Source organism: Fukomys damarensis, unplaced genomic scaffold (genome assembly GCF_012274545.1).
Source record: "Fukomys damarensis isolate Sample0158 unplaced genomic scaffold, DMR_v1.0_HiC HiC_scaffold_21, whole genome shotgun sequence".
NCBI classification, from domain to species: Eukaryota; Metazoa; Chordata; class Mammalia; order Rodentia; family Bathyergidae; genus Fukomys; species Fukomys damarensis.
Genome location: NW_022900933.1, coordinates 33,204,082 through 33,231,813, shown reverse-complemented (window position 1 = coordinate 33,231,813; position 27,732 = coordinate 33,204,082). Strand labels below are relative to the sequence as shown.

General features: G+C 46.5%; 2 protein-coding genes across 3 annotated transcripts in view; one reads left to right on the top strand and one right to left on the bottom strand.

Moving 5' to 3' along the window:
• The first annotated feature begins 3,598 nt into the window (after positions 1 to 3,598).
• On the top strand, positions 3,599 to 19,519 carry Ddx24 (DEAD-box helicase 24). Of its 2 annotated transcripts, none has more exons than XM_010609187.3 (9): positions 3,599 to 3,710; positions 4,966 to 5,688; positions 10,674 to 11,195; positions 12,199 to 12,352; positions 12,643 to 13,158; positions 14,447 to 14,522; positions 16,421 to 16,609; positions 17,704 to 17,833; positions 19,011 to 19,519. In XM_010609187.3, the coding sequence occupies exons 2-9, from the start codon at positions 4,971 to 4,973 to the stop codon at positions 19,271 to 19,273; spliced, it is 2,568 nt and encodes an 855-aa protein (XP_010607489.1). In that variant the 5' UTR covers positions 3,599 to 3,710; positions 4,966 to 4,970; the 3' UTR covers positions 19,274 to 19,519. The 2 variants fall into 2 exon arrangements, with proteins under 2 accessions (XP_010607489.1, XP_010607488.1); XM_010609186.3 differs by having other exon boundaries at positions 3,599 to 3,763.
• Positions 19,520 to 20,540: 1,021 nt separating this feature from the next.
• Otub2 (OTU deubiquitinase, ubiquitin aldehyde binding 2) overlaps positions 20,541 to 27,732 on the bottom strand; it is an 18,981-nt gene continuing 11,789 nt past the window's right edge. The window contains exons 3-6 of the mRNA XM_010609200.2: positions 26,779 to 26,897; positions 24,599 to 24,683; positions 23,902 to 24,096; positions 20,541 to 23,182 (exon numbers count right to left, since the gene is read on the bottom strand). Of these exons, the coding sequence (XP_010607502.1) occupies positions 22,976 to 23,182; positions 23,902 to 24,096; positions 24,599 to 24,683; positions 26,779 to 26,897 (606 nt within the window). The 3' untranslated portion in view covers positions 20,541 to 22,975. The remainder of the gene's footprint in view (positions 23,183 to 23,901; positions 24,097 to 24,598; positions 24,684 to 26,778; positions 26,898 to 27,732) is intronic.

Below are 27,732 nucleotides of genomic sequence, written 5' to 3'. Positions count from 1 at the left end.
CAATGGTGGAGACAGAAAAGAGGGAAGAGAGAAAGAAAAAGAAGATACACAGAGGCTCCCATAGATAATATGCCAAGTTAACAGTCTTGCACCAAACATTCGAAAATGATTAACCTGTGTGCAGAGCAGAATAGAATTTGACTCGTGTTCACACAGCAACAGGGTCAGATAATAAGAAGACAGAGATGACAAGATTTTATCCCATTTTAGGCACCTATCAGATTTCTATAACTTCACCTGAAGAGTTAAGTATTTTCAGCAAAAGTGGCCCTCAGGCCCCTGAAAAGTAACCTGGGTAATTATTATCTTCACCCACAAGACAGAGATACTGTCCTACAGCAAAGATAGTGGGAACGAATAGTGTGTTACCCAGCAGTGTGACTTCCAAAGTTAATGATCATAAATTGACGGATACCAGATAGTAAGGGCTTATTTAGGTTTTTCTTTAACAACTTCTTATCTCTTGCAAACATTCTGCTTTTGTGATTTTTATCAGGGTTTCGTGATAGGTCTGCTGACACTTTCCATACAACAAGGGGTAACAGTTTAGTCAGTGTGCTCAGGCATTTATTTTGTCATCTGAGCTTTCCGTCTCATTCCTGTTCCCCGATGGTGGTTCCTCACTGTCTCAGCTTCAAGCTGCATGTGTCACTAAAAATACCATGAACAAAGTGAAGAAACAAGTGACCTATTTTGGGAAAACAAAACAAATACTTTTAGCACCATGAGTATCCTCAATGTAAAGTTTTTATGAAATGATTTTTTTAAAAGAATTGTCTTTTTAAAAAATACAAACTCATAAGACCATAAGAGACACTTCTCCAAGAATTGCACATACCAATAAATGTTCAAAAAGACATCCAGTGTCACAAATAGTAAAAGAATAGTGATGTATAGGGTGTGTGTGTACACGTGTATTTTACAGTTTGCTGAAGGTAACAGCAGTCAGTCCAGCTAACTTACATAGAATGGGTTTTAACACAGGGAATCAAATGACTTCTAGAGTGTTCTAGCTTTGGGGAAGGAGGGTCTTAGCTGCATTTCCAGAAACGGCCTCTGCCACTAGGATGACACTGAAGAACTGGGACACCTGAGGATGCCACAATCAAGAAACTGGGACGTGGGGAGGGCACTGCACCATCTGTTGGCTCTGGGGTCAAATTACCTCAGGTATCATCCTTCTATGGCAGTAAATGGATACTTCAATACCTGCATCTTGCTTCATAAAGTAAGAACTTGTTCTTGGGGTTCGGCTTCTGCTGCGGCAGGAAACCGGGATCGCCCTAATATGCACGGTAGCAGAGGTACAGTCCCATGTCCCTTCCACCTTCATGTTCTTCTTGTACAAAGCAGTCAGATTAGCACAACCCAGGTCATTTGCAGAACATGTGGTCATTAGGTTTTTATTCTAAATGTTCACAGCAGGGGATGGGATGGTGCTAACTACATCCTTATTATCTGTTCATTATTTTATTATCTGATTACTTTTTAAAAAGCAAACAACTGAAAGTACCCAGTGTCTGCATGGAGGTGGAAAGGGGAATCATCTCTCATTCCCTGCTGGGCAAGGTGTGTCCTGATGTGTATTTTCACGCAATTTATCAGGAAGCATCAGAAGCTCATTTAACTCAGAAATTGTATTTCTTGGCAACCACTGTAATGAAAGAATTGAGAGATTACATGAAAATATCTGACATGAATGATTATAGTGGTGTTACTTGCGACAGTAAAGGTTTGGAATAATTCTATGGGAGCATTTTGCTGAAATGTGTTTTCCCCCCACTGGTTAGTTTTTGATGTGTACTATATCAAAAGTACATAAGTGCTTAGATGGAATAAGAGGAATTTTAAGGTCAACCTGGGCTCACCAGGAACCACAGTGATCTCCTTATATTATCGCATTTAATCCTCACAACTCTGAGGGTTACTGTTGTTCTGACTTTACAGACCAGGAAACAGATGCAGGAAAACTAAATAATTTTCCAAAGTCACACAATGAATATTACAGAACTCATATTTCAGTCCAGGTAATCTGATTTCAGACCCCCAACCTTCCCTGCGAGGCCTCCCTGGCTACATCACATTTTTATGGGAGTACTTTTATGAGCTCAACTGTCCCAATTGTTCCAATACTTTTGATAATTACCCCAGTGTCCATATCCACTCTTCTGTATTTTTTGAGGGTAGTTTTTTCAATACTGGGGATCAAACCCAGGGCCTTGCACACACTATGCAAGTGCCCTACCTCTGAGTTATATCCCAGCCCTTCTCTACTTTTTGGAAACAGATCTTCATATTTGTAATTACATCTACCCCAGCCACTGGCATTGAATATTGCTGCATGGATCTCCTGGTAACTATGAGTCCTTACTGGGTATCTTGATTTTAATTAATTTTACCAGCTGAAAAAAAAAGCTCTGACTCTATTAAGTTATATATTTTTTATTTCTTTAGAAAATAACTTTTTTCACTAGAATATTGGAAAGGGGAAAATACCTATGTCCCCACTACTGTAATGCAACCTTGTCATCCTTTTGCTCTTGGCTGGAATCATCCCCTATCTAAAAAAATTAAAACAATTTCTTTCCAATTTACACACATATATGCATCCTGTTGGCTGTTTCTCTGAAAAACCCTAACGCAGACGATTGTCTCTTTCTTCAGAGGGCCTCACTGAACATCTCCAGCATGTACCATTCTGACCCTGCATGATGCCCCCAATTCCCACCTAGGGGCCCTACTTCCAGCCTCTCTCTGCTGAGGTGCTTTTCCCCAGAAAACAACTCTGTTAGGAAAGGCTCTGCACGGAAAACCTCCCATCACTCCAAAGTGTGTAACTGGCCCTGAGAAGAGCACTTTTATCTTGTCATCGAGAGGTGCAGCCCTTCCTGCTCATTCAGCCACCTGTACAGCTCCAGTCTCTTGTTACCAGACTTGAACCCAGGATCTATGCTTCCCCAAATTTGGAAGATTTAGTGGCAAGTCTCCCTCCCCCATGAGGTAAACTCGAACCATGTTTGCTCCATGATAGGGAGTGGTTTGGTACTCAGCTGACCTAACCCTAGAGAATTCCCCGCAATTCCCCCACATCAGACACGACGTAGGAGAAAGGTTTTCCAGGTGATCCAGTGACAGCCACATGGAAAAAGTCACTATCTGCTGCGAAGTTGATTTCTGTTGCTCTATTACAAAGGAGCCTGTATAGGTTGGTGGTTGATGTATGCATTTTGGAGTCAGGCATATGCAACATGCGAGGCGTTTAAAACAAAACAAAACAAAAAAACGAACCTGGAAAACACAGCTCGTCCTACACTGGCTGGTTGGGTTTTAAGTTAAATAAGGAAACGTGTGCAAGTTTCCAAGCACATAGTAGGAACTCAAGACGTGGACAATGACTGCATCAAAACTAGTCCAAGAGAATAAGAATTGTGCACAGCCGTTTGAATGCAGGCCCCTAGCAGTCCGGTCTGCACATTCAGTTCTGGCGACACACAGCAAGGAAGAGGCCAGCGCACAACGCAGAAGGCCCGTAGAGTAACCAATCAAGTTGCAAATTTTGGTGTGAAGGCGGGACTTCCTTCTGAGGCGCGCACGCGTGCGTGGAAGTCCCGCCCCGGAACTGCAGTAGAAACTGCAGCTGAAAGACTGCGTAGGAGTTTTCTGAGGCGCCTGATAGTCGTCAGAGCGATCCGCTGTGGCTTCTCCGCGCGGTAAACACCGAAGCCGGAGTGGGATTGAGGCCGGGAACGGATTGGGCCGTGGGGTGAGACTTCGGGTGGGCTTTTCCGAGTTCCCTAGGTCGAGAGAGGGAGGACGCGGTCCCGAGCGGGTCAAGCAGGCTGCACGCGGCGCCCCGCGCCCTTTGGATCTCCAGGACCTGCGGCCTCGTGAGGCTTCATGCGAGGGTTAATGCTCCAGACTAGACGAGAAGCCTGTCGCGCGGCCTGCGCCAAGGAAGGACCCTTGACCCCCTGGGTCCAGCTTGCCGCGTCCTCGTCCCGGTTCCAGGGGTCCCCACCTTCTGCTCGACGCCGGACACCTGGCGTTTGTAGCCTTGGGGGTGGGGGCGAACCTGAGCTGATTGCCCGCTGGCCTTCCTCGCCTGGCGCCATGCTGAGCGGGTTTTTGATTTGCGTCACTCTGTGGTTTTCTTGTAAGATCCAAGCGGTCTCTCTCCTTTAGTTTGGGGAACCCGAGGCTCACAGAAACTGATGCCTTCACGGTAGGCTGGCAAGAACTGGCAAGTAGTGGGTCTGAGTTTGAAACGAGATTTAACTTCCGAAGTATATTTTGCCTAAGCACCCTGTGCTTTTCATTTAGCGAGGTTTTGTGTTTTCCACATAATTTGTTATCTTTCATACCTTTTTAAACAGGTTATGGAGTCCCACCCGACAAGTTCTGCCTAAATATTTTTTAAACTACTTAACGCAATGAAAAAAGTTAGGTGGGTTTTAACCCAAGTGGCAAAGGCCAAAGTGATGGAACAGGCATTTGCCAAGGAATATAGCTCAGTGTGCTTTTTATAAAGTCCCCCCCCAACAAAAGAACTACCTCTGATTCTTAATATATAGCAAGCCTCATTCTCCATATTTTACATTATTTCAGCTTAGGTATTAAGCTCCTCCCCTCTTAATAGGTGAAAACACTGAGGTTCAGAGAGGAATATGTTCAATGTCACACACACATGAAGGGTTACATCTGGAATCCAAGCCAGGTATATCTCATGTTGTTGCTCCATCTCCTACCTCCTCTCTGATCCAGGCCAACCTTCTTGTTCTGTGAGTGTTATGTCTTTTTCAGCAGGAAGCATCTTATCTAAATGGGAGCAGTTGTATTACAGCAGTCTTTGTATGGTCAGTTCTTTCCAGGGCCTAGTACTTGATAGATTGCTTAGGAAATATTTGTTGCTTTAGAACCCCGTGCTTCTCATTCACCAACCTAAAGGAATATTTCTCTCCTTTTCAGCAACCATGAAGTTGAAGGAAACAAAATCAAAGCAAAAGCTACCACATCGTGGTAAATTTCAGACGAAGGGCATTAAAGTTATTGGAGAATGGAAGCAGGTGCAGATTGACCCAAATATGTTTGCCGATGGACAGATGGATGACTTAGTGTGCTTCGAGGAACTGACAGATTACCGGTTGGTCTCTCCTGCCAAGAATCCCTCCAGTCTCTTCTCAGAGGATCCCAAGAAGAGAAAGGCACAAACCATTTCAGAAGAGGAGGAAGAAGGAACGTCTAGCTCCCCAAAGAAAAAGATTAAATTGAAGAAGACTAAAGATGCTTTACTGGCTACCGAAGAAACCTCTACCCAGAAAGAGCTTGAGCTCAAAGATGCCAAGCCAGAGCCCCAGGGAGATGACACTGTTTGTCCTGGTCCAGAGGAAGGGAAGATAGCATCAGAAACCCTGGTACAAACTGTTCCAAAAAAGAAGAAAAACAAGGGTAAAAAAAAATTAGAGCCTTCCCGGAGCACTGCCCCTAAGGTGCCCAAAAAAGCTAAGACATGGATGCCTGAAGTGCAAGACCAGAAAGCAGATGTATCAGCCTGGAAGGACTTGTTTGTGCCCAAGCCAGTTCTCCGAGCACTCAGCTTTCTAGGCTTCTCTGCACCCACACCAATCCAAGCCCTGACCTTGGTGCCCGCCATCCGTGACAGGCTAGACATCCTTGGGGCTGCTGAGACCGGTAAGGACAGCTTTGACAGGGCAAGATTGAGTATGTAGCTGTTAGTAGGCTGGAGAACTGGGAGAGAATTGCTGAGACTATAACAAAGGCAGTGTTGAATGAAGGTGTTGAGAAGTCAGCCAGCCCTGGGTTGAAATTACCCCTTTGTGATTTTGGCACCCTAGCTTTTATTGTTCTGTGCTCCGTTATAAAATACAAATAAAAGCACTACTTTATGTCTTCTATTGTCAGGAAGGTCAAATGCTACAGTAAAGTTTGTACAGTGCATTGTAAGTGATCTGCAAATGGTGATTTTTCTTGTTAAGCCCTTTCTACATGGCTCAAAGGCATAAGGTAGGGCTAAGATCAGCCTGCTAGATATATATATATATCTATAAATAAATAAAAAATATATATATGTCAATATAGGGAAGAATTAGAATTTTTAAGAGTTTTTCAAATGTAGAAAAGTGCAAGTTTTAACAAACATTTAGCCAATTCAAAATATTTCAAAATTCGTATAAGGTTGTCAATGTAATACTTTAGTTTATAATTTGTCACTAAGTTTTCAAAATCTGGATTTTACAATACATGGCATTGAACTGTTTAGTAGCCGCTGCTTCAGTACTTGCTATATTGTATAAGCCTAGACACAGCTAGAAATAGAAAACTTGGGATAAGGTCCTGTGTGAAAATCCTGGAGATGGATGAGCAAGGAAAATCCAGGAAATGGGAATGGAGATCATGATAATTACTTATAACATGTTCTAGGCTTTTAAATGTGCAGTGAACTGTGTTAAGTCCTTTATATTGATGAACTCAGTTCTTGTAACTACCTTGAGGTAATTATTTCATTTTTACTTTTATTTCATTTGACTTACTGGGGATTGAACCCAGGGCCATTGACTACATCCCCAGCCCTTTTTTATGTATTTATTTTACTTAAGTTGTTCAGGCTAGGCTAGAACTTGCAGTCCTTCTGCCTCAGCCTCAGAGCAATGTGATTGCAGGTGTTTACCACACCAACGTATTATTCCCATTTTATAGATGAAGAAAATCTACCTCATAGAGAATAGATTTCCTAAAACTGAAAGGGCAATTCCATATTCTAGGATAGGCCTGCTATACCTATTTGGTATGTGCAGAGTCCTGGAAGTGGATCTTTGCATTGCAGAGGCAGTGTCTGTGAGCCACTGTGACTAGAGCCTGACATTCGGATCTACATTGCCCTGTTCCCTCACAGAATGCTGTGTATCTGCAGGTCTAGCACTTGAAAAGACATGGGACAAGCCATACATTTGGGACTATAGATAAAACTGCTGCCCATGCAACAATGAATATGACCATTACTCTGAAAAGATGCCTCAGGTTCCTTTGTAATCCCTCCCTCCATGCCCTCCCCCATCCTTGTTCCTCTTCCAGTGACCACTGATAGGCTATCACTAAATCACTATAAATGAGCTTGCATTTTCTAGAATTTTATACAGTATATACCTTTGGGAGGAGGGCAATCATGTTCTTTTTATTTAGCATAATTTGAGGTTAAGCCATGTTATTGAAAATACCAATAACTTACTCCTTTAGTAAGTGGGATTCTGACAGAGCACAATTTATTCATCCATTGATGGGACTTTTTTTTTTCTTTTTTTGGAAATTACAAATAAATACATAGATATATCAGTCTTTGTATAGGCAAATTCTTTAATTTCTGTTGGGTAAATACCTGGATGTAGAACGGCTAGGTTTCTATAAAATGTAACTTCTTAGGAGTTTTCCAAAGTGATCATACCATATTATATAACTACCAGGCATTATGAGTTCAGATTGTTCCATATTCTTTTCAGTAACTTGGTATGGTCAGTCTTTAATTTTATTAAACTTTAAAAAGTTTAATGGTATATCCTGTGGTTTTAATTTGCATTTCCCTAGTAACTAAGGCATCTTACCATGTGTATTTGGAAGTCATTCTGACCATCTACTTTGTTAGTGTTTGTTCAGTTCCTTTGCCCACTATTAATTAAGTTCCCTATTGAGTTTGGGAGCTTTGTATGTATTCTAGATACATTATCCTTTGATAATATGTAATTTGTCCTTTTTTATTACTGTGTTTGGCTTGCCTTTTCATTATTTGAGCAGTTTTACACAGCACAAGTTCTGGGGCAGGAGATGGAGCTCCCTGGGAGAGTGCTAGGCCTATGGCTCAGTGGTAGATAGGGTACTGTGCTTGGGCAAGGCCTTGCATTCCATCCCCAGTTTAAAAGAAAGGGAGGGAGAGAGGGAAATGGGAAGAAAGAGGGAAGTAAGTTCTTTATTTTGATGTTCAAATTATCAACTTTTTCTTTGATGGATGGTGTATCATCTTAAGAACTCTGCCTTACTCCTCAAGATCACAGAGATTTTTATCCTATTTTCAGTTCTTGATGCTGAGTTAATCTTTATGTTATTGAATAAGATTTTTTTTTAATTTTTTGTGTATGAATATTAATTATTCCAGCACAGTTCATTGAGAAATTATTGTTTCCACTGAATTAATTTTGCGTTTTTGACTTACCTATTAACAATACCTTGTCAACTTAGTTATAATACCTTTATAAAAATGATTTTGGTTATTGTAGGCCTTCACATTCCCATATAAATTTTAGAATCAATGTACTCCAAAAGCAAGCTATTGTTCGGGTTGCATTGATTATAGACCAAATTGATGACAGATGTCATCTTAGTATTAAGTCTTTCAACCTACAAATGTGGTATATTTCTCTGCTTCGTTAGGTCTTTCAATTTTTTCAGCAATGTTTTATGGTTATTAATGTGTACATTTGCATGTTTATTGTTTCTGTTGCAAGTGATAAAACTTTGACTATTGCCGATAGAAATATGGATTTATTAATATATGAACATAAAACTAAAATGTAAATATATATTTGTACCTAAAGTATATTTTATATATGTTAATTTAAATTTATGTATAACTATATATATTAATGTTGTATTTTGCAAGTTAGTACTGTCAGTTGCTTATATATTTAATTTATCGTGGTTTACCTACAAGTGATATGCTACTTCACATGTGGTATAAGAATCTTTTTTTTTTTGTAGTACCAGGGATCGAACTCGGGTCCTTGTGCTTGTGAGGCAGGCAGCAAAACCACTGAGCTAAATCCCCAGTCCTTGGTATAAGACTCTTACGAGAAGAGTATATTTCCGTTTCTTCCCTCCTTTGTGCTTTTTGTTGTATACTTTATTTCTATATATGGTTGAAGTCCCCAAAAGAAGTTTATTTAATATATAGTAACAACTGTTTCTGCTACTCTTTTTTTTTTTTTTTAATTTTTGATACTGGGCATGGAACTTAGGACCTTGCACTTGTGAGGCTGCGGTACCACTGAGCTAAATCCCCAGCCCTCTGGTACTCTTCATTTTGTAGATCAAGATTTTCATATGGTGCCATTTTTTCTTCTGCATGAAAAGTCTTTCTTTAGCATTTCTTGTAGTCCAGTTATGTTGCTAGTGAATTATTTCAGTTTCTGTATGTCAAAAAATCCTTTATTTCACATTTGTTTTAAGGAAATTTCTTTTCTGGGTGTAGAACTCAGAGATGTTCAGATTTATGTTTTCAGATTCTCAAAAATGTTGCTGTTCTGCTTCCTGCTTTTTTGTTTCTGATGAAAAAATCTTGTTTTTCTATGGTTCTATTTTACTGTCATGATCCTCCCCCTCCTCTTACTCTTCCTTCTCCTCCTCTTCCTCTTAAAATACCTTGTTTTCTTGTTTGGCTAGTCTTTGTTTTGTTTTGTTTTTTTTGGTACCAGGGATTGAACTCAGGTCCTTGCGCTTGCGAGGCAGGTGGCAGAACCACTGAGCTAAATCCCCAGCCCCTTGTTTGGCTATTCTTAAAGCTGATTGTTTTCTTTCAAAATTATTTGTAAAACTTCTGTGGTGCTTATAATGATCTTTTTCTTCCAGAGGTCATTTATTTGCTTGTACCTAGGGCATTTTTACTGTGGAACTACAGGAGTACACCCCTGTCTGAGGAGAATCCAGGATTCCTCAGTGGATGATGGAGCTACAGATAGTCCTGAACACTCTAAACAAACACACACACACACACACACACACACACACACACACACACACACACACACACACCCACACACACACACACACACACACACACACACACACGTAAGCCTTACCAACCAGTGGCATTGTAGTGTGAGATGTAGCAGCAAAACTAGTATTTCTTTTTCCTTTACAATTTCGTGGAAAGAAGATTACTTCCTAGTTCTTAGCAGTCACATCTGATTTTTTTTTTCCTTCCTTAAGAACATTCAGCTTTTCAGTTAAAGCAAGAAATTTATGGTCTCTGGGGGCAATTATGCAGATTGAGGGTTACTTAAAACTTTATAAATTGTTCATTTCTGGAATTTTTCAGTTAATATTTTCAGACATGGTTGACCACAAGTAATTGAAGCCATGGAAAATAAAATGCCATTTGAGAGACTGCTGTAAATTCTCAGCTTGAGGTGTTGCTTGTTTTGCCCTCTCAGTTGATATGAATTTGGATTCCATGTACTTGTATATTCAAAAGTCAGTTTGAAAAATTTTCAAGCATGGACAAAAGTGTTATATTTAAATTTTCCGAAAAACTAAGAAAATTTCCTTTTCACCAAAGAAGGGTCTTTGGAACATGTCATAGATTTCCATTCCCAACTGTGTCTCATTCCTTTAAAACAACAGAACTTGTCCTTTTCTTAATGGTTTCATTGCTTGGATGTTTATAGTTCATCACTGACAAACTCAGCCAAGCTTTTCCTTATGCTCTATATTATAGATTCTCTGGCTACCTTGCTCTGAAGGAACCTGTGCAGAGAGAGAAAGAGCTTTTTGTGTTGGTCAGGGTAGCTCTTAGCTATTTCAGTTTCCCTTATTCTGTGCAAAAGAAAGAACTCCAGATAAAAAATATAAATGCCTTTGTTGATTCACACCATTTTGTTTTATTTGTTAAGGAAGTGGGAAAACTCTTGCCTTTGCCATCCCAATGATTCATGCAGTGTTGCAGTGGCAGAAGAAGAAGACTTTGCCCATCCCAAGTAACGCTGGAGTGCCACCTGGAGAGGCCCAGACAGAGGCTGGAACCGAGACTGGATCACTCAGCAAGGCCGGAAATGAGTCTGCAGTGCTACCCAGTGAGGCTGGAGTTGAGACTATAGCACTCCCCAGTGATTCTGGGTTGAAGGCCAGAGCCAAGACTGGTGCCTCCATCCCAGACCAGGCCCTGCTCTGTGATGATGATGCTGGTGAAGGGCCTTCTTCTCTGATCAAAGAGGAGCCTGTCCCCAAACAGACTGAAGACAAAGAAGGAATGCTTGATGGAGAACTGACTGGCAAGTTAGAGCAGGAGTTGGATGACAAAATTGCTACCTATAAAACACAGCCAAAGCGTCCTCTGCTTGGATTGGTTCTGACCCCCACACGAGAGCTGGCCATCCAGGTCAAACAGCATATTGATGCTGTGGCTAAGTTTACAGGTGAGGTTTAGTTCTGCTTAGTAACATTTCCTCAGTAAATCCTAACTCCTGAGTGGTAAAGGTGAATGGACTGACTGGTTTTTGCTCTCTAGGAAGAACCTTCATTGTCTGCCGTAGATTTATACCCTGCAGAAAACTGAGTGGCATCTTCCTAATTCTCTTAAGGATGCTGCATAGTTAAATCCATTCTAGATACAGAAGAAATTAATTTATTGAATATAGATGATTAGGACAGGGATGAGCAACTTGCATGTTTTTGTAAATAAAGTTTTATTGGAACATAGAATACCATCTGACTGCTTTTGTGCCATAGTTGCAAAGTGATACAAAGTTAATTGAGAGAGACCATGTGATCCACAAAGTTTGGTAATGTTAGCAAGTGACCTTTTTTTAAAAAGTTTACTGATCCCTCCCTTAGGGTAAAAATTTCTATCAGGGAATTGCTTTGTGGAATGGGGTTGCACAGTGGAAATTTTAATGTTACGATAAAAACAGCATTTAATTACCAAGTTCTTGTTGTGTGCAAACACGTTGCTAAGCATTTCACCCTCACAACTCTATATTCATTCCTGTGCTGGATATTGGGCACAGTCCTTTACTAGAGAGAAAAATAACAAGTATCATAGAAGTCTCAGATTGACTAATTGAGGGGAAGAGGAGGGGCTTCTTCAGGGAAACATATCATGGCTGCATCCTTCCCAGCACTATAGTGCACCAATGCTCCTATTTGCCGAGCTTTGGAGGTAGGCAGGACTGATTCACATCCATCTGTCTTGATTGGAAGGGTAGACATAGAAATCAGCTTAGAGAAGTAGACAGTGCCTAGATGACAAATACTCATTAAGTGCCCTAGGAATTGGTCAGGCCAGGCCAGCTTTTTTAACCCTGCCCCGGGACAGGGACTTGGGCTGGTGACTGTCTGCTAATCTGGGGATACTGTTTAGTCAAGTGAGAAAGTAGTAGCCAGACTGAACAATTGTCCTTTTTGTTTCCTGTCCCATAGGAATTAAAACTGCTATTTTGGTTGGTGGGATGTCCACACAAAAACAGCAGAGGATGTTGAACCGCCATCCTGAGATTGTGATTGCCACGCCAGGACGGCTGTGGGAGCTTGTCAAAGAAAAGCACTCTCATTTAAGCAACCTCCGGCAGCTCAGGTGAAAGATGGTGCCTTGCCCTTCTCCCTTACCTGCTCTAAAGCCTTAGGTGACATGTTGTTTGTGCAGTATCTTCTCCCTGTCCTAGAATACCATGGTGTGGTACCATCCTGGCCTTGCCCTTAGAAAGCTTGGTGTGCGTGAGGGAGTTAAGTTGAAGTCCTCATGGTGATGAGGCGATGCCTGCATGTGTGTGTGCGTGAGAGCGTGTGGTTCAGGTGGGAGTAGGGTATGCACATGATTCCTCTTACCGGCCACTAACAGTGCTGTGACTCTGTCTGGATCTGCAGGTGCCTGGTAGTAGATGAGGCAGACCGGATGGTTGAGAAAGGCCACTTTGCTGAGCTGTCACAGCTGCTAGAGTTGCTCAGTGATTCCCAGTACAACCCAAAGAGACAGACACTTGTTTTTTCTGCTACACTGACCCTGGTACATCAAGTTCCTGCTCGACTGCTTCATAAGAAGCATGTTAAAAAAATGGACAAAACTGCCAAACTTGACCTCCTCATGCAGAAGATTGGCATGAGGGGCAAGCCTAAAGTCATTGATCTCACAAGGAATGAGGGCACAGTGGAGACGCTGACAGAGACCAAGATCCATTGTGAGACACAAGAGAAAGACTTCTACCTGTACTACTTCCTGATGCAGTATCCAGGCCGCAGCTTAGTGTTTGCCAACAGCATCTCCTGCATCAAACGCCTGTCGGGACTCCTCAAAGTCCTAGATATCATGCCACTTACTCTCCATGCCTGCATGCACCAGAAGCAGAGGCTCAGAAACCTGGAGCAGTTTGCCCAGCTGGAAGAGTGAGTCGGGCTTTTCTCCAGAGGCTAAGCCTGTAGCCACTGGGCCAAGGGGGTCCCAGGATGGTAGGGAAATGGCAGGAACTCACCTTCTGTCTTAGGGTCCTTGATAGTAGAAGGCAGCCACCTTTTTGTTTGCATGTTTGTTCAGTATTTGGCAAGGTCACCCTCATTTAGTATATTTGCTTGCTATTAATGCCCTACAGAAACGTATAGAAATATTAGTGACAATGCTTATTATTACTGAACATTTAGATAACAGATAAAGTCTTATACTTTAGGCATGTTACTACATTCCCCCCCCCTTTTTTTTTTTTTACCAGGGATAGAAATCAGGATCTTGTGGTTGTAAGGCAGGTGCAGTGCCACTGAGTTAAATCCCTGGCCCTCTAGTCACTTCTAAAGTCTTTTGAGGAGCAGCACAATAAATTCTTTTTAAGAGCACAGACTGGAACAGGGCTGGCTCCTTCACTTCCTAGCTCATCAAGTTATTTAACATCTCCGTGCTGCATTTTCTCCTAATTGGAGTAAATTATAGAAGCTACCTTAGAGTTGTAAGAAGGATAGCGTGATTGAGAAAGTGCTTGGAACAGTCTCTGGCACATAGTATATGCTTGCTAAATGTTAACTTTAATGAGTACTAGCTCAACTACCACTGTTCTTATTTATTTATTTATTTATTTATTTATTTATTTATTTATTTATTTATTTATTTTTGTACTGGGGATCAAACTCCAGATCTTGAGCTTGCAAGGCAGGCAGCGGCAACACTGAGCTAATCCCTGGCCTACCACTGTTCTCATTTTATAGATGAAAAAAATCAGGTCTGGAAAAGCTGATCAGCAATGTCTCTCTCATCCTGGAACTGGCAGAACTGGACCTCAGCTCTGTCAGACCGCAGAGCCCGTGCTGCCTCTCTTTCAGCTGTTTGTCCTTCTGGCTTTGGACCAGATGGCTGCTTAAGGAGCGGGTTGCAAACAGTCTTGTGAAGAGTGCGGAAATCTGTGTGACAGTGCTAGGAGATGAGGTCATTAACCCAGTGTATGTATGGCCTCATTTAATTCACTGGAAGGGTCCTTCTGTCACTGTAGAGTGTGACATGATTTAGATGCAAGAGAACCTGCACAGGCCTATACATGTCTTGGGAAGCCAAGCCTCAGCCTGTTTCTTGAGGTAGTGTCTTTTAAAATGGTTGCAAGTACTGTATTGAAGTGTTTCAAGAGTTCAGCGGTGGTACGGATTTAACGATTGCTTTTAGTTACAATTACGAATGTGCTTTTTGTCTCCATAGTTGTGTTCTCTTGGCAACAGATGTGGCAGCGCGAGGTCTGGATATTCCTAAAGTCCAGCATGTCATCCATTACCAGGTAGGACTATCTGGGGCCTTGAGGGCATCTTGCTCTGAATGGGGAATTTTTAAATCATAGGTTGAGGGTGGAAGTCAAGTTACTGGTCCCAAGTCCCTCTGCAGCAGATACACCACTGGGATCTGGTGCTTACTGCTACCACTTTGGGAATCCTGGTGAGATTCAGTCTCCGGAGAACCTTCTTAGGGTAGTCTGTACTCTAATATCCCATGGCCTTCTCTCCAGGCTGCAGTACTTGCTATCATCGGTTAAGGTCTTCATTTCTTCCATGAAACACATAATAAGTTAAGCGTGTGTCTTAGTTTTCTTTGGCTATAATAGAATGTCAAAGACTGGAGAATAATTTACAAAGAAATGAGATTTATTTTAGCTCGTGCTTCTAGAGGCTGGAGAGTCCAAGAGCATGGCCCCAGCATCTGCTCAGCTTCTGGTGGGATCCACAAGGCAGAAGAACAAATGGAGATGACCTTGCTCTGTAACAACCCATTCTCACAGTAATTAATCCAGCCCCTTCAGAGCAAGAGCTTCCTCTCTTGAGATGGCATTTATCCAGGGGACTCTACCCATGACCCAAACACCCCACATTAGGCCTCCACTTCCCAACATTTTTGTTCTGAGGAATTAAGCCTCAGCATGAGCCATAGTAGGACCAGATCATATTCAGACCAGAACAGCATGCTAATGGTTATCTCTCTGCAGAGAAGTAGAAGAATATGTTAATGGCTTACTTGGCTTAATGTAATCCAGCAGTGTAATCTTGATGAAGTTATTCAGTTTCCCTACACCTCCATTTTCTCGTGTGTTAAATGGCAGTTATGATACTGCCTACGTCATAGGTTTTTACTCAAGTAAAATAAATTACTGTTTTACAACAAGCTTAAAAAGTTACCTGTGTCATCGTAAGAGCTTGCTAAAGTTAGTGCCTGATGGTAGTAGCAGTATCATTGGTACATGCAACTTGTAAAGTAAGAGTAGTTGCTAGGAGAATGGACTCCAAAGCCAGAGTGTCGGGCTTTGAATCCGTCTGATGGTTCACAGCTAGCTAGGAGCGAGTTAACTTCGTAGCACATGTTCGATGTCATTGTAACTGCTACTGCTTTATCCTTCATTTCGCTCTCTTCCACAAGAACTGACCCAACTCTTCCCCAAATGAAGTAGGGATTTGCTCTTAAATCCATATCCTAGAGATTTTAAAAGCATGAAGAAGGATTACAGAGAAACAACGAAAATGTCATAATAGCTACCATTTACTGAGTAGCACACTGTGCTAGGTGCTTTGTCACGAGCTCACTCTAGCTCTCATGACAACTTGCAGTCTATAAAATGTGGCTAATCAGAAAATAGCTTTGATACTGCCGTTGTGAGGGATAAGTGGTATAATACATAATGATTAGAGCTACCTGGCACAGTGCAGTCACTTGGTGTTGGTTGTAATAGAGACCCTGTTGAATTTCTTCAGCTAGAATGAGGTTATGGTCAGACCTGACTCAGGAAGATGACGTTGGCAGCGTTGGCCTAGGGCATGGTGAACAGGAGTGGAAGGACTAGATAGCAAGTAAGAATTGACTCAGGCTGGGGATTTAGCTCAGTGGTTCGGTGGCCTGCCTTGCAACCGCAAGGACCCAAGTTCGATCCCTGGTACCAAAAAAAACAAAAAACCAAATAAGAATTGACTGCCATGATCTACCTGAGTGGTTATGAGGACTTGTATTAGAGTAGCAGGTGTGGGAGGGCTGAACCTGGGACAGTTTGAATGTGGGGCTGTTAGATTGGTCCACGCTGCTGCAGAGGTACCTATCTACCTGGATGGTAGGGAGGAGCCTCCAGTTTGGGGAAGTGGCCCTGGGGGATGAGTGTTTGTCAGTTGTTGTGATTGACCCCGGTTCCTGTTTTGGCAGGTCCCTCGCACCTCGGAGATTTACATCCACCGAAGTGGTCGAACTGCTCGTGCCACCAGTGAGGGCCTCAGCCTGATGCTGATTGGGCCTGAGGATGTAGTCAGCTTTAAGAAGATTTACAAGACCCTCAAGAAAGATGAGGACATCCCACTCTTCCCTGTACAGTTAAAGTACATGGATGTGGTCAAGGTAAAAAGGAAGTCTTGCTCAAACCCTAGTGCTGATGAGGCAATTGCTGCTACCTCACAGAATACCATGCTGTGAAATTCCACTAGCCTCACACATGGAAACTGAAGGAAGGTTCTGCAAGCAGCTGAACAGGGGAATTTATAAAAAACACCTAGGAGCACCAGACCAGGGAGAAGCAAGAAGAGGGTGGTGATGAGAGATGAGAGGTATTTTCTCCTTCAGCCACATCTTTGCTGTCTGTCCCCGAATCTACCCACCTCAGTGGATAGGGCAGTGAGTGTGTCTGCAAGGACATCCTGTCCAAGGGCTGTGAGTGATGAGAAAGGTGCTAAAGTTGAGAGAGATGCTGGAGGTTTGATTCCATCCCTGCAGCAGAAACCAGTAACTCCTGCCTTGGAGGTTCATTGTAACCCAGCAGGTGTTCCCCATGGGGGTGTTGCTTATTGTCAGGGGCCAGAGCACTTGTGTTTTCGTCAGGTCAGCAGTTTGTGAGCAGGCCAACTGCATCCGGCTTCAGATTGAAAATAGGGTGGGGGTATACGGTTATGTTGGGAGGAGAAGGCACTTCTTCCTGCGACAGAGAGATGGAGAGGTGGAGAGGAATTGAGCTCCAGAAATTGAGAGAGCAGGAGCATGGTGAATGTATTGACTCACTGCTGCTCTGGCTCAAAGGAAGCATTAGCTCTGTGGCAGAGTGTGGTGGGAAATGGCGGAAAGGGGGAGATCATAAAGAATTCCTGTTAGGAAGGAGGACAGGAGTCACATGGCTTTCCATGGTTCCATCTCCCATTTTGGAGGGCATCTGAGGGAAAGGGCTCATGCTGGACCACCTGTAGGACGGCATTCAGCTGGGATTGGCAGGGGCACTTTTTAGTTTATTCCTGGGAAAGCTGTCTTGTGATTGTGTGTGCACATCCATGTGACGATTGCCCTCTGGGCCTTTTTTAGGAGTGCAAACAAATGAGTTTGAGTAGGAGCTCAGTACGTCCTGTGCAGTGATCTTAAGAGCCTTTTTACAGTACAGTTCCAGGGAGATTGCTTCCCAGAGGCCTGAACCCTCCATCAGGTGAATACTTTGTGTTCTTTGCCCCCAGGAGCGAATCCGCCTTGCTCGACAGATTGAGAAAGCCGAGTACCGGAACTTCCAGGCTTGTCTGCACAACTCTTGGATTGAGCAGGCAGCGGCTGCCCTCGAGATTGAGCTGGAAGAAGAGATGTATAAGGGTAAGCCTTTGGGCTGGATGAGAGTGGAGGAGGGTACGTTTGCTTTTCCTTTCTTTTCCCTTCAGCTTTTGTGTCTTCCATTGGAATTTTCCATACTACTGTGAGTCCTGTTGGAGTCAGCTAAATGCCATTTCTTTTTCGTTAATGGCCCCTAATCCCTGGTGAGCCTGATGCCCTCTGCCTCTTGGGGTTGTAAAGATTGAAGAATATCACGTATGCACAATTCCTGGCAGTAAGCCATTTATTTATCATCATTACTATTGTACCTACCTTCCCAGCTGATACAGCACTTCAGATCTTCATCTCATTTGATCTCCAGTGTCAACATGGACGGGGCAGGAATTACTGTGCTTTTTGTATGAGGCTTCTCTCGAAGGAATTTGTGCAGTGAAACAGCGCTGCCACCAGGCACTGCCTGAGCCTTACTCTGTACAGGGACAGGGTTTCAGGGATGGGTCATCAGGGTCCCTGCCTAGGAAAGGGAGAACCATATCTACCACTGGTGACACTGGAGTCATGGCCAGTGCTGCTGCCACCCCATCATGGTACCCTCCACTGAGGTACAGTATTGGCGTCTTGGAACCAGTGTCAGAGAATTCAGAGGCAGGGCTAATGCCTGCTCTCTGCTCAGCTTGGGAGCCAGAAGCTAAAGCAGTGGACTTGATGTCAATGAGTAGCTCAGGTCTGTGGCTTGTGTGAAGCTGTGGGGGTGCTGAGGACCAGGTGGGGGTTCCCTTGGCCAGGTCCACCTGCGCATTGCACTTCACAGCACTTACGGCGAGGCACAGGAGAGCTGGGCTTTACACGTGTTCCCAGTCTCACAGACTTTTAGCTGTCAAGTTGCGGAAGCCCGGGTGGAGGCAGAAAGTGAGTGTAGCAGGAAACCAACCTTCAGTCAGGTTACTTTGGATACTGTTGTGTTTGACAGCTGACTCATCTATAAAATGAAGATACTTGCTGCCTTCGAGGTTTTCATGTGGAAGAAAGGACAGAGAGGTCCTGCATATCCCTCCCACATTCACAGTTCCCATCAGGCCACCAATAGCTTCTGCAGACAGCTTTGGAACCCTGCCTTCCTAAAGTAGTTCCAAAACACTCTCATTGTCTTAGCCATTAAAAGAAACAAAATGTTTCTGCATACACAGTAAATGTAATCTGGTTTTTATTGCATCTCTAGGAGGAAAAGCAGACCAGCAAGAAGAGCGTCGGCGACAAAAGCAGTTGAAGATCTTGAAGAAGGAGCTGCGCCATCTGCTCTCCCAGCCCTTGTTCAAGGAGGACTTGAAAACCAAGTATCCCACTCAGTCTGGCAGGCTGCCCCTGCTCGCAGCCCCCCGGAGGAAAGGTGAGTCTGCGCTGAGCTGCCTGTCCAGACAGAAGAAGAGGAAGCCCAGGGAACAGCGGCAGAGACTGCCGCAACCAAGCACAAGTGCGCCGTGACCACTGCCCGGTGGGGCCCGCACAGTGCTGTCTGTTCTGCGCAGTTCTGTGCCTCCCTCCTTCCTTCCTCTGTGTGCCACTCACTCCGCCACCCCATAAAGAAAATCTACTCTTCACCCTGTAGCAGGAGAGACCCCATACAGATTTGTGTCGTGGAGTAAGAATTCTACGGAGCAGTTTCATCTCCCTGTACTCGTGTTTACAGGCTTCTTGTGTGTTCAGCTTGTTCTCTTGAATTAAACAAATGGTCAGAGCCAGTGTCATCCTGGTATTTGTTTCATCATTAATGGCACAGTGCCTGTCCCTTGGTAGGGTGGGATAGTGTTGCAGACTGGCTACAGGTCGCTTCATGCATTGCTGCCAGGTCCTCGGTATGTTCCCATCCTCCCCGGAGAAGCACAGCATCTGGCTCAACTCTGGCAGAATGGGCTCCTTGCATCATCCAGTCCCAAGAATCCCATGCACTTGTCTGTAAAAATGGTTTTTTTCTGGGCCCTGGGGGATGCCTTCCCTGTCCCTGCCAGAGCCACAGTCCCTATACTTATTCTCCTCAGCACTGGCCACACTGCTCTTGGCTGAGCTCTGTGGGGTGCAAGTCCTTGGGACTTGGCTTAGGGCCCCATGTAGGCCAGTGCCCAGGGAGCAGCCAGTTGGCGCAACCAGAAGCTGGATTTCTACACAGCTCTGTGTGGACTCGGAGATGTTCATCTGGGACACAGTACAGCTGTATAGTTCAAGGGCCCCTATGCATTTCAAAAGGACCAAGGTACCCGAAGATCAGGTAACCTGACTTCCCGTAACACCCATTTCATAGCTGAGGAAACAGGCTGACTGGTTAAGACCGGTTCAGTCACAGCATCTTCCTTCTAGGCCCAAGATAACCAGAAAAGTGCTTCGGTCTTTGGAGCCAGCAGTGTGGCTGGGGAACAGCCCCTACCCTGCTCCCTTGTACAGTGTCAGGAGGAAAGAACACAGCAGGAAGTGTCCCCATCCAGAGGTACGGTGCAGTGGAGGCCAGTGGGGGTGCTAAGTGGACTCAAGGCCCTCAGCAGTGGCTGAGCCCTGGGAGCTCTGGGGCCAGCTGTCAGACCTAGCACAGAGCCCTCCGCTTTCCGGCCTTTCTGCTCACACGCGGAGAGGCTGTAGTGAGGTCTGTTGCCTGAGCTTCCTGTCCCTCTCCACCTGGCATACATGGCCCACAGGAAAGCAGTGTTGCTCCCAGGTGCATGGCAAGTACCCAACATTGAGAAGCCTGGACAACAGTTGTTCATGGAAACCATTTTAATGCCAGGAAACCTCATCTACTGCTCAGGGCAGCAAATGCCCACTGAACCACAGCCCCTGCCCTGTTTCTGCTCAGGGTGGTGATGTGTCTGACTCTGCCACCACCCCCATAAAGGAAATCCCCTGGTGATCCCACATTTGGGCCACAGTACCGAGGTGGCACTGCTGCCCATCAGGAATGGTGGGTTGGGGGGCATTCCGTGTGCAGAGCACTTACAAACTGTCGGGTGTTAACGGTTGTCTTCACCACAGTCTCACTCCATTTGAAGCAATGAGCCTTAGCGTGTCTCTGTTCCACACGTGGTGATTGAAGCTCCGAGAGGCAAAGTAACTTAGCCAGGGTCACACAGCTAATGGCAAAGTTGAGATTTGAGCCTGGATGTTTGACTCCAGAGTCCGTTTGTTGTGCTTAAAAACGGAACCCAGGCCAAAGAAAGGACACTGCTCTTCCTGTTGCTCAATATTTTCCAGGGCTTGTTTCCTTTGGAAAGAAAGTAATATACAGGCAGTTGTAAAGACAAGCCCTTAGAGCCTTTGGTCTGCAAAGAGTTGGGTTGTGGCGTGTGGGCAGTTACCCAGGAAGTGGCGGCACCAGCATGGCGGGCCGCTGGACACGGAACTGCACCATGCCTGGTTTTATTCAGCAAGCTCCTCCGTCCTGCCACTCTTCCTCCACACTGCCTCCCCTCAGAGACGGTCTGAAGGCACACATGGAATAAAGGCAGGACTTGGATTTGGTCAGCAGTTTTGTGCAAAAAGGAGAAAAGCAGCGGGCATGAGGATGAAGGAACATGGCAGGGCCTTTCTGGACCCACCTCTCCTGGGAGGTGGTCCTGTGTGGGTGTGCTGCCGAGATAGCACCTCCTGTAGCTCCGCCAGAGAACCACAGTTACAGACGCAGAGGAGGGCGCCCAGTCTCAGAGCCCTGCTGCAGGGCGCAGGACCCACCTTGCTGCCTCAGAGGGCCCAGGGAGGGCATCGGTCAGTGCCCTGTGTGCTCATGCTCTTCTCTTTGGAAGTGGGTGCCCTGGAGACGTGTCCAGACCTCAACCTTCCTGCCCCGAGCAGGATGGGACAATGAATAAATTCTGAGGTGAGGGTCAGGTTACATCCCTGTAGAAAAATGTGTGCCCTCAGACCCAAATGCCAGCTGAGGGCAGTGTGGGAACCAGGGTGCCTGCCTAGAAGTGAACCACCCTGACAGTGCTATTGGCTTTCACCAAGGTAGATTTGTGTCAGTAAGACCTGGAGTCTGCTACCCACTTCGGTGCAGACTTACATCACAGCACCAACAGATTCAGAAATCCCTGCAGAACGAAACTGGTGAGAAGGTGGCCTTTGGTTACAGAAGGGACCCCAAGGACGTCCACACCTGGCATTCTCCCTGCGCTCCTGTGGAGGAAAGAGGTGGCTGGAAGCACTTCAGCCCAGGCCGTGTCTGGTTCCCCGTCAAGGCCATCTTGGATGCCAACCTGCATAGGCAAGGCCAGAGAAGGGACCTGTGCAGGTGGATGAATGAGGAAGCGTGGCCAGGCAGTTGTCACCGATGGAAATCTCACCCACTGCCAATTTCCACGGCTTGTCTCTGCTCTTTGTCCCCTATACCCTTGCCAGGCCACAAAGAGTAGCAGGACAGGAAGGAAAAATCTGAGACAGCCACCGCTGCACAGACCTCTCACAGGCCTCTCTCCAGCCCAGTGCCTAGACCACGCCTCTGCTCTGTGGGGGCAGGACAGGAGCACATGGTATAGGCTCTGGTCTCTGCAAACTTTTATCCAGGTGGGGCTGACAGCAGGCAGCAGAGCCCTAAAGTCAGGCTCTTCTGGCCCTGAGAGGTAGAGGGGTCCCCAGCAACCTGAGCTTTCTTCATGCTGAAGGCTAAGGTCCTTCTCTGGACTTTGGCATAAAAGTCTCAAGCGAGGGGTGGGAAGACGCCCTCATCGTGAATGGAGACACCAACCAAAGACCAGTGCCACATCGGACTGGGCTGGACGTCTTCACAGGGCTGTCACTCATCCAGACAGCTGGCCTTGAGCTTTCTTACCCCTGCAGAGGAGGGGCAGTGCCCCTGGTGAGGAGAAACCAGAGATCCCCATTTCCATATAATAGGATCCTCCTCCAGATGAGGAAACAGGTCCAGTGAGGATAGGTGAAGGAACTGGGGTGCACAGCCAGGGGGACCGGGCTTCCTGGCCCAAAATTAGAAGGCATTTGACCCTCCATCAAAATAAATACTAAAAAATACCACCAAGTTACCAAAGTCCGGAAAGGGCAAGGCTTGTTTCCAGTGGCTTTGCCCAAAAAGCTGTACATTTTCTAGTTATAACCTAAATCACTTAAAAAATAGAAAAGCTGGAATGTTCCATTTAGAATGCAGTTCCGTTAGGTGATAGGTTCCACTGCATGGCCTAAAGTGAATCAGTGTTTATCAGCTGCATAGAGGATGTTGTAGTGGGATGTTTTATAGAGCAGGTAAACGGAAGGGATGGCAGCCTCAGGGAACACATGGTGGTTCAAGGCGGTATCCATCTCGTCCACGTACTCCACCTGCAGGGCGATGTTCAGCGCCTGGGACAGGGCTGTGATCTGGATGTGGTCACACTCCATGGCCATGGGCTCCACTTCCTGCAAAAAACAAGCCAGCTTAGGGATCCCAGCAGAAGTCTGGGTCATGGTCACCTGGGAGGCAAGGTGCTGACACCTTCATTTCACAGGGGGAGCAGGCTCCAAGAGGAATTGACATCACTAGCAATCACTGGGTTTGCAAAAACTGAACAAGTGTGGTTTTTTTATGCCAGGCTCTTTTACCAAACTGAAATGAGGAAGGAGCTTTGCAGCCTGGCACCAAACAGAGCCGCAAAGGAGCCTGTCTGGTGATGAATCCAAGCGTCAGTGCTCACAGAGGCCAGGGTTCAGTGAGGGACCCGAGTCTGCACGCTAAAGAGAATATAGAGAGGCACACCTGGGGGCAGACTTGGGGACCCACAGGGGGGCTGCTGCTACTCAGGGCCTGATAACTGCTGCCACACTAGGGTCAGGGTCTAACTTTGTAAAGAGACATCCAGATATTCATAGGAAAACTGTCCAGTTGTTAGATGTTGGCCGCTCCACCAGATTAAATAAACTGAAAACAAAACAAAACAACACATCTCGGGACAAGTGGGACTGGAGATGCTACTCTGTACTTTTCTACACACACAGCGGTCTACAGCCTGGGTTTTCCAGGGAGGGGAAGTGACCCAAACCAAAGCATGCAGTTTGCTAACCCAGTGAGGCTGAACTTCAAGAGACTGACAAGAACCAGGCTCATATCCCCGCAAGGCCTGAGCCCTGGGAGAACCTACATGAGTGCAGAAATCCTTGATATCCATCTCCTCATCGACGAAGTGTCGGAAGAAGTCAGCGCGGTTCCTGATGAAGGCTGATGTGAGCAGGCGCAAGAACTGCACGATGCGGTCAGAGAAGCTCTGGTCGTTGAACACTTTGAGCAGGCTGGACACTGAGCCGTCCTTCTCTACCAGTTCCACCACACTGTAAAACTGCACGCCACTGGCCCTCAGTAGGGGACACCCTGGCAAGCCCCATCTCACCTGCCAGGATGTGCTCAGAAGGCTCACTTTGAGATCCTCAAGCTATGGGGTAAATCAATCAGATTCTGCCAGAGCCAAGTGCTGGGAGCTGGTGCTACTGTAGCCCAGAGGCACATCTAGGGGACAGCACTGTGTGTCCCCACCACTGCCTGCGTTAGAATTCCTCCATCACACATTCAGAGCTGCAGGAGCCAGGGGTCAACTGGCCCTGCACATATCAGCTGGGATAGGAAGGAGTGCAAGAGGTGTATCCTCCAGAGGTGTGCGGGGCCTGGGTGTCCAGGGCCCCCCAACCCACAGCAGGTGGCAACCCTGTCCTTTCCCAGCCCCAGGGGCAAGGAAAAGGGAAACATGCTCAGCTGGGGACTGGTAATCGGAAGGGCCTGTTCCCATCTGCTCTGCCCATGTGAAGGTCCTGGCTCCCCAGCCAGTGTAGTGCCCTCGAACTCACAGCATTAAAGAAGTTCTGGAAGTTGTGCTCCTCAAAGCCAGCAGCCAGAAGGTCATTTGGGGTCTGCAGCACGTGCTCTTTGAACCTTCAGGGCAGCAGATCAGGTGGTCATAGAGGAGTCCAGGGCTCCCCATGCTGAGAGGGCCATGTCACTAACAGGCGAAGGGCATCCACGGGGCCCCCACATTGACATGCTCTGTCCTCCCCACTGTGAGTCAACCCAGGAGGTGGGGATCACACCCGCTTCACAGGTGAAAGAATGAGGGAAACCACTGCCTACTCCCAGGCTGCTGGTCTCTCCTCCAAAGGTCTCCTGACTGGTCCCTCCTTCCTGTGCCCATGGTCTGCCTTCTTATCATCCTCTGGGCTGGATGTGTCCAGCTTCCCTCTCCTACCTTGTCCACAGGGACCCCCGGTGTGACCAGCAACACTCTGGCCTCCAACCCTGGCACCAAGCTCCCCGCAGGGATGTGAGTCCCCAACACCTCATCTCTACCCACCCACCACACAACTGTTCCTGGGTCACACTGCATCCCAAGGCACCGACCAGAGCTCTGGGGATGCTCTCCTTGCCACAGCTGGTTTATTCCCCCTCATCAGAGCTACTGAACTTTACACTTCCAGGAATTCTCCCAGCCAGGTGTTAGCACAGCCATTATTAAGACCCAAATGGGCTGGGTGTGGAGGCCCAGGCCAGGCCTGTGATACACCACTCTGGGAGGCTGAAGCAGGAGGATAACAAGCCTAGGCAACTTAGCAACTGAGTGAGGCCTTATCTCAAAACAAACAAAAATAATTTTTAAAGCACTGGGGATGTAGCTCAGGGTGAAGGCCTTGGGTTCAATCCCCAGTGCCACAAAACAAAAACAAAACACTAAATGGTATAAAACTTGCAAAGAAATAAAGTGTACCTGAAAGCAAAGATGATAAATACTCAAAACCCATTGTTTTCTATATCTATGCTCTCAAGATCATGTGTTCTACTGTGAATGCTGTGTGGATTAGTGTGGTCTCCTCCCAATTCTATGCTCAGTGACTTCATGCTGGAAGTCGATCATGACAGGAGTATTTACACCACAGAAATTCATAAGCCCCACACATCAGGTCTCCCTGCTGTTAAACACTTTCTAGCAGGGCAGGGGATTTAGCTCAGTGGTTCTGCCGCCTGCCTCACAAGTGCAACGACCTGAGTTCGATCCCCGGCACCAAAACAAATAAAACAACAACAAAAAACTCCCAAACACTTGCTAGCCCAACCACTCTTCCAGAGCCACCCAGAGAACTCATCCAGAACTGTGTGAGTTCTGCTGTCATCAGAAGGCTCTCTGCAGCCCCTTCCTGGGACCCGTACCCCTGCACTGGGGGGCCTGGCTCTGGCTCCAGGGCCCAGAGCTCTGAGGCAGATAAGACACAGCCCCAAGTAACTGCAGCAAGGGCTGCTGCCATCTGCTGCCACACACAGGAAGGACAAGTGAGCAGCTCTGTGGAACCAGCTGCCATAGCCACTGACAAGGATGGAGGAGAGGGAGATTTCACAAAGAGGATAAAGTCACAACCCCAGAATGCGTGTGACGGTCCATGTCCAGTCCTCCAAGACTTTGAGCCCCTCAAGAATCAGGGCCAGGTGGGTCTTGGCTCCCTGATGCTCGGTATGGTCCAAATCCAAGCAGCGCAGAACCAAGGAACCATTAAGACCTAAGTGCAAGGAACCTTCGTCCTCACAAGCTCCCCTGGGCTCTTACAAATGTCCAAGTGTGCAGGGCCCTGGAAGGTCTAATGTCAAGTAACCGTGGGGAGCAGCTCCGGACAGAGCTTCTTTGCACTGACCTCAGGGCCAGGCCAGGCCAGGTAGACACTGTACCACACACCCTCAAGCCCGAGGTCAGCTGCAATGATTCAGTATGCCAAGGTAAAGCCTTTTTGTTGTTTTCTTATGGAGTGAGTAACCAAGTAAATGCTCAATGTGCCTCACCCGGGCTGGCCCAGGCCTGTGGTGACGCAGAGGCTGGAAGCACCCAGAAGGTCACGGATGCCACCCGGTTGCCCTCAGCCTCACCACAGCAGGAGCTGGGCTTCCCCAGCATCAAAGGTCTCTACCAGGAGCCCCCAGCTCCCTCCCTCCAGAGACCCAGGCCAACCCAGCATGGAAAAGGGAGCCGCACTACCCCACTGTCACTCACTTGAGGATCTCCCTGCTCTTGCCCAGCAGCGCCTCCAGGTAGGAATAGCCCAAGGCCCGGTAGAAGCAGTTGCCATCCCCTTTGGTCTTGCGGATTGTGGAGAATCTTTTGCTGAGTTCCTGCAGAGAGGGAAGGACTTTCAGACACCTGCAGTGACACTGGCCTGGCCTGGGGTCGCAGCTCCACCTCTCCCAGGCCACACCCACCCCTGCCCTTCAGTCTCACCCATTCTCATTCATCCAAGAAATACATGGGCCAGGGGGTGCACACTAGACTCCAGGAGCCAGGGAAAGCTTCTTGAAAGAATGGCCTGGCAGCTGGTAGCAGAGTAGGGTGTGGTGGGCACCCATGGGAGCAGGTGGCACGGGCTGGTGGGTGGGAGCCCCCAGGCAGACTTAGCAGACTTGGGCAGTCCTCCAGATGCTTCTCAACAGCATGACAAATGTCCACAATGCACACCCTGCACCCCTGCTCCTAGCAGCCAGCATTCCCTTCTGTGGCCTGCATTCCCTGTCCTGCCTGCCCTGTCAGAGTTTTCCCAGAGGAGCATGATTTTTAGGGGGTCCCCAGCTTCCACCTCAGTGATGAGAAGGCCTGGAGTGGCCTGGGCCACCCATGTGTGCAGCAGGGCAGAGGTGCTGCCCGAGATGGGGCCCACACTCCTGCTACTGCCCTGGTCCCAAGAGCGATCCTCATGGCCCTGTAGAAATTGCCCTTGTCCTGGGAGGTGCCCTGGTGTAGTGGTCAGGAATGTAGTCCAAGAGGCCAGGCTGCCTGGGTTCAAATTACAGCTCAGCCAGTCAGGCACTGTGATTTTGCCTCAGTTTCCTCAGCTGTAAAGGGGGATAATAGAAGCCCTGCCTCACTGAGTTCTAAGAAAGTTCCAGGGAGTAGATGAAACTCTAGGAATCATGCTTGACTTTTGAAATTTTTTTTTTTTTTTTTTTTTTTTTT